Raw genomic sequence first — 5854 nt, forward strand, 5'->3', positions numbered from 1 at the left:
CCTGCGGACATCTTTACCAAGAACCTTGGTGTGGTGAAGTTCTTGAAATTTCGCTCACAACTTGGTCTCCGCTTCCCAAAGTCCAGAGCTGCTTAAAGCGCCTGCTACGCTTGCGTAACCATTCGGATACTTAGCGAGGGGGAGTGTTGAACAGGCGCTGGTTTACACAGCTTGCCTAACACAGCCGTCACAAGATATGGAACGGCACAGCCGGTTACTGCAATAACCGAGGCTGTACTACTCATGTGGTACACACACAGCTTCGCTGTGTACGCACTACTTCTCTGTGCGACTGTGCATCCTGGGAATGTACTGTATAGTACTACGTAGCCACAGATGTACAGTAGTATATATAGGGGACCTCTGTACCCCCAATCTACAGTTCAGTTCACTCGAACATCTCCTCTCATCGCTCTAACAAGCCTCTTACAACCAACAACCCTTCTAGGTGAGTTGCAGGCTATCCGCTGTCGTTGCCACCCGTGGGAGAGGCCTTCGCCCCCCGGGTTCAACAACCACACCCGACCACGCTAGGTTGTTGCACCGGTGCTTCGAAAGCAGCCTGTCTTCTACAGCTGCTTCGCCCATCCGCTCACCATGCAACATCCATCTAGTAGTATCAGGGGCGTACTTGGCGGAGTCGGGGTTGACCTTCCTCAGGTTCCGAGCGACATAGCTTAAGTACAGGGCACCGCAGCTCTTTCGGAGTCCGTCTTCGGCATAGCGCGTTACGCTACCCACAGTCGGGGGTTGCATTCCGACCTACTAAGGCACGTAGCACTGGTCTGGCGGTGGCGCCGGGCTGAAATATGTGGCAGTTTGGGAATATCACGCCGCTGACATTGATTTATCAGGCCCGCCGACCTGGCAGACGTGCTTTCCATGCAACCACAGACACCATAGCTGGGTAACTAAGTAGGTGTCGAAAGACCTTCTGAAGCTAATGATACTTGGAGTCAGCGTTCATGAATCGTTCGATGAAGAGCCTTGAGCATGGAGGTGGCGTCTAAAGACAAGAGACATGGTACGTAGTGACATCTGCCGTCTGTCTCTGAACCTCAGATGTCGCCGAGAGCAAGGAAATGCGAGCGCCGTGCTCGGATTGGCTAGCCGGGGGGAGGATCAGCGATCGGGATCTCACACAGTTCAGACCCGAACTCCCACGACTGACCTCCGGGCGTTTGCAGGGCCTGGACCAGGGCGGATCGCCTATTGGAGGCCAGCGTGCCTGGCATGCTTTCTCTGCAATGACTGCTTCCCGTCAGCATGCCACTCACCTTGTCTGCCACCTCATCCAGCCAGCGCTGATGCCTGCGTCCTTCAAGGCCTCTACAGCCTGACCGAAGACCCACACAGCTCGAGGTGAGTGCGCTTCTCTCCGCTGAGACCGACCGCATCTCCATCCGCGGTCCCATCGCGATCTGTCACAGTCTAGGCCCCTTCTCGCAATTTCTAATAAAACACCTGTTCCGATTGAAACAGCATCGCCGCGTAGAAAGCGCCGCGTCCCTCCAAAGCCCTTCCAGCGCCCGCGCGCACATCTCCTTCCCAGAGGTCCAAGACCCTCCCTCCTCAGCCCCGCATCTGTCGTTCTTTACTCCTCACGCTCCTTCTTTCACGATACCCCTCCGCTCTTTCCTCGCTGCGCCTGCTCCGACTCATGTTCACGCCTCCGCCTTCCCCCGATCCTCGTCGCCCTCTATCTACCTCTGGCCCTGCGAGAACATGTTCATCAGAACGACTGCTCAAGCTTGATGTCGCCGACGATCCTTTCCTAAGTCCCTCCGCAGGCAGCTCCAGAAGGTCCTCCGTGGACTCGCAGCAACCGCATCCGGCACATGAGACCCCTCTGTCGCCGAAGGAGGACCCCTACTTGGACCCGTACTCGTACGCGCTCCTGCAGAAGAAGCGCACAGCACGGAGGATACGATGGACAGTAGTCTGTGTCCCTTTGGTTCTTGTCTTTATCGCGCTTTCTACGCGATACCTCACCCACCCCGCCGCCTTCGACGCACTGTCGTCCTCGCATCCAGCGACATGGTCGACCTTGCAGGACTGGACGCCCCACAAGCGCCATGCCGCACCAGAGCCCGTTCCTGACACCACAGGCTTCGCGACCACGATTGCAAACTCCAAGCCGACGGGCTCGTCCCTCTCGCTCGCGCCCTCGGCGAGCGCCGTCCCGACACAGGTGGACTCCGGCAACACGAAGGTCCCCTCCGCGCCGCCCGTGCTGCCCACGCCCTTCCCCCAGGCCTTCGATTCGACGTTCAACACGAACTTCCAGACGGTCGCATGCGAGAACTTCATGACGAACATGACGCAGACCCCCGCGTTCCTCAAGTGCCGGCCGTTCTCGCTGCTCGCCAGCGACTCGAACGCGTTCATCACAGTGAGTCCATTCGATCTCCGCCCGTCTCTTCTCATATCCCTTGCTGGTATGCCCGTGATACCGGGGTTCGTGTACTGCATTGTACTGCATTTCTGCCGCTCCTGTTAGTGCCGCTTGGCTTCGGACTGTGGACTGTGGACCGTAGACTGCTTTCACTTGTTTCTTGGTGGGGAGAGCTGGAGAGCGCGAGCCGGCATGCGCGGGGCGTTGTTACGCCTTGGGGCGTGTCGGATGACCTGGCTTCGATCTTTCTTCCGTAATTATTTTTAGCCGAGGTCATCGAATACCGTGAGATCAGCCCCGTCCGCATGCAGACGAAAGACAAGGAGGGGCCGGCCCAGGCTCGCGGTCTCCAGCTCTCCCGCGGGGGTACCTCTGGGTTTGGGAGATGCGAGCGAGCGACGCGTCACTGACATGCCGCCTACGATTCAAGCAGAGCCAGCGGAATATCTCACAGCTGAACGTGATCATCTGGGGGACGTGCAACACGGATCTCAGCGCGGAGCAGTGCGCGGGCAACATGCAGTGGTTCGCGGACAACATCCAGTCCGCGTGCAAGCAGGACATCGCGGCGAACAACGCGCTGGTCACCGACGCCGTAGCAGGTGCGTTCCCCCCTCCCCTCCCCCCTTTCAAATCCTTCGCGTATGGGATATGCGGCGGATGCTGACGTGCGTGAGGCAATCAGGTCTTTCTGCGTACAGCGTGATGCGCGAGGCCGCGTGCCAGGTGAACGCGCAGACGGACACGTACTGCTACGTCGAGGCCGCGCAGTCGACGCACCCTGCCGACCTCTACCTGTACGAGCTCCCGCTTGGCCTCGCGCTCCCGAACAACACCGTGCCGAGCTGCACGACGTGCGTCAAGAACCTGATGGGGACGTTCGACCAGGACGGCGCGAACGTGACGCGGCTGAAGAGCACGTACGGGCCCGCGGCGGCCACCATCAACAACGCATGCGGAGCGAGCTTCGTGGCCGAGATCAACACGACGACGGGCAATGGGGCGTCGGCGCTGGCGGGGGCAGGGGCGGGGGAGAGGGCGCTGGGGTGGGCCGCGGGCGCGGGCGCGGTTGTGGGCGCTGCGCTGCTGATGCTGTAGTTGCGGTCGCATGTCTCATCGCAAAGTCGCGGACATGCCATCTGCGTTGCCTTGCTTTTGATGCCCACGCCCTGCCATGCCCCTGTGTCACGCCCCTTACGCCCCCGCTCGCACGGCCTGGCAGACAAACATTTGTCTGTGCCTGCCATCTGCCACTTGTCGGCTCGAAGACGTGGCGCGTGCACGCGCCCTATGAACTTTACTCTTTGCATTTGCACCTATTTTTGTCTGGGTTTCGGCTTCAACTTCATATCGGGTCTCGTTCTTTCTTACACTTATAGCCGCGGCGCCCGTGGACAGAGCAATGCATATAGCCGCCCTCTCCTCCCTTCCGCCCTCCCGGGGTGTCCGTGTGTGCTCTTGTGCTATGCAGCCCGCTGACACGCGGACACACGCACAGTGTGCCTTTTCTTTGCTTTCGGGGAAGACGTCTTTCACTCAATAATTTATTGCTACATTACACTTTTACTGTACCGCGCACTTTGTAACCGGAGTAGTCTATGCAAAAGTCGTATGAGCTCCCTTCGCCAGCTCCACCTACCTTCTTCATCTCCATCCATATCGGCCGTCCATATCTGCATCTCATCGCGTTCGTGCGGCTGATGGTGAATCGTCGGTGATGCCGCCCGTCGGCGGGAATCGAATGCCGACCCCCGTACGCCTGCCAGCGCGGTCCCTCCAGCCGCTGTCGCTCGAGGGATAACCACTCCTGCTGCGTTCTTAGGTCATCCGTCGGTGCCGAGGGAGCTCCTCTCGTCATCCCGGTCCACACATTGCTTGATCTAGGGTTGAACGTTGTGGGTCCGTTCGCGTGGTGGAGGATCAAAGTGGCCGTGGCCGTAGAATGCGGGGTGCCGAGGGCGATCACTCCGGCCGGTGGTGCCGGGCACGCGGGATGGCACGCAGTGGGGGGACTGGGTAAGTAGTACGATGTCCGCATGTTTGAATTCGGTACGCTGTTCATGGTCGACCGCCGGAATTGAAGACGCGCTGACAATTCTTACCCTGACGCAGACAGACCTGAGCGTTGACAGGATCAGCGTCTTTGCTGTTGGGCTCGCATTGGGCTACGCGAGAATGCATATCATGCGCTGTACGGTAGTATGGCAAACATACTGCTCGCCTCACGGGAGGGTCCCAGCCGACAGTAAAGGTTTGAGCAGTATCTCTATCGTAATATGTAGGGAGTGCGATAGGACGGTGCAGCGCATCACAAGAGCAGCGCCGCGTGGATGGTGCGAGCTCAGTCGCTCATGGTCAGATCGATCACGTCTCCGTCGAGGGCATCGCGAGCAGACGTCTTAGGCTCCTCCTTCTTGACTTTGGTGGCTGCGGGGGAGCTACGCCCCTTCTTTGCCTTCGCACGGTTGATACGATCCTGGATTTGTGACAGCTGGGTCTGTGTTGGGAAGTGCATGAATTGGCGGGAGACGTTGGATAGGCAGGTTAAAGCCGTTGGCACTCACGTTCAAAGCATCCAAATCATCGTCGCCGTCAGAGAGCTCTGAAATGTCGGGTTTGACGTCTGCGTTTCCTGTCATCACGGGAATGGGGGATCCAGTGCGTGGACGCTTCGCTTGCGTGGGGGGACCAGGTAGAGGCGAATCCGCTTGACGGAGACGTTTTGACGACTCCACTGGTTGCTCCGGAAGGGGCGCGATACCCTGTGCTTGTAAGAGCCCTTATATGACATGAACGAGAACGCCCTATAGGTTATACTCATGACATCTCACCAAGCGGCCTATAGCGGAATATGAACGTAGCGATCGGCCCGTCCTCACGATTGAGGATTTCTGACGTCCACCGCGCTCCTCGTGGCTCCACCTCGGTACCTGACCCAAGCCTGCCGGATATCCTGAGTAAGTCGATCATTATGAGGCTCAAGCGTAGCGGGCGCACGTCACGCAGTGTACACCCGCTTTCTTTGATCGTTCATGGACTATACTTGTAGGAGTGAATGCAATATATTCTGCTGAGCCTGTAGGGTCTGCGATGGGCTTGCTTCGGCCGCGCCATACTCGCACTTGTATGGTTCCCAGATCCATGGCCTCCGTATCGTTGCATACAGCATCGTCATCTGCCGTGGTGTAGGCCATCTCAGGCATGTCTCAAGGCCGCACGATCTATCAGCGAACTTACCTGTCGTCGTGAGTGGAGCGAATGTGAAAGGCCGTCTTAGAGTTGGACCTGTACGCACGCCCCACCTGGAGCCCGGTTTTTCCCATTGATAACTCCACTGTGCGCCAGCGGATGATCCGTCTATGGTGAAGTCGTAGCGGAGGTACACACCGGACGGCAACGTCTTAGTACTCTTCCAGTTGAAAGCAAAAGTCTTCGCATTGCACGACGGCGTGACAGATA

The 5854-nt window shown here is 58.3% G+C and overlaps 2 protein-coding genes across 2 annotated transcripts; one reads left to right on the forward strand and one right to left on the reverse strand.

The window, feature by feature from the left end:
- Positions 1-1302: 1302 nt before the first annotated feature.
- DICSQDRAFT_88812 (uncharacterized protein) lies at positions 1303-4044 on the forward strand. Its single transcript, XM_007367393.1, has 4 exons — positions 1303-1362; positions 1483-2392; positions 2826-2997; positions 3081-4044. The coding sequence occupies exons 2-4, from the start codon at positions 1661-1663 to the stop codon at positions 3491-3493; spliced, it is 1317 nt and encodes a 438-aa protein (XP_007367455.1). The 5' UTR covers positions 1303-1362; positions 1483-1660; the 3' UTR covers positions 3494-4044.
- Positions 4045-4736: 692 nt separating this feature from the next.
- DICSQDRAFT_171711 (uncharacterized protein) lies at positions 4737-5365 on the reverse strand (the record flags this gene model as incomplete). Its single annotated transcript, XM_007367394.1, has 3 exons — positions 4737-4892; positions 4960-5174; positions 5227-5365. 3 exons carry the CDS (start codon positions 5363-5365, stop codon positions 4737-4739), a joined length of 510 nt encoding a protein of 169 aa, XP_007367456.1.
- Positions 5366-5854: the final 489 nt, after the last annotated feature.

Source organism: Dichomitus squalens, assembly GCF_000275845.1.
Source record: "Dichomitus squalens LYAD-421 SS1 unplaced genomic scaffold DICSQscaffold_25, whole genome shotgun sequence".
Taxonomy (NCBI): Eukaryota; Fungi; Basidiomycota; class Agaricomycetes; order Polyporales; family Polyporaceae; genus Dichomitus; species Dichomitus squalens.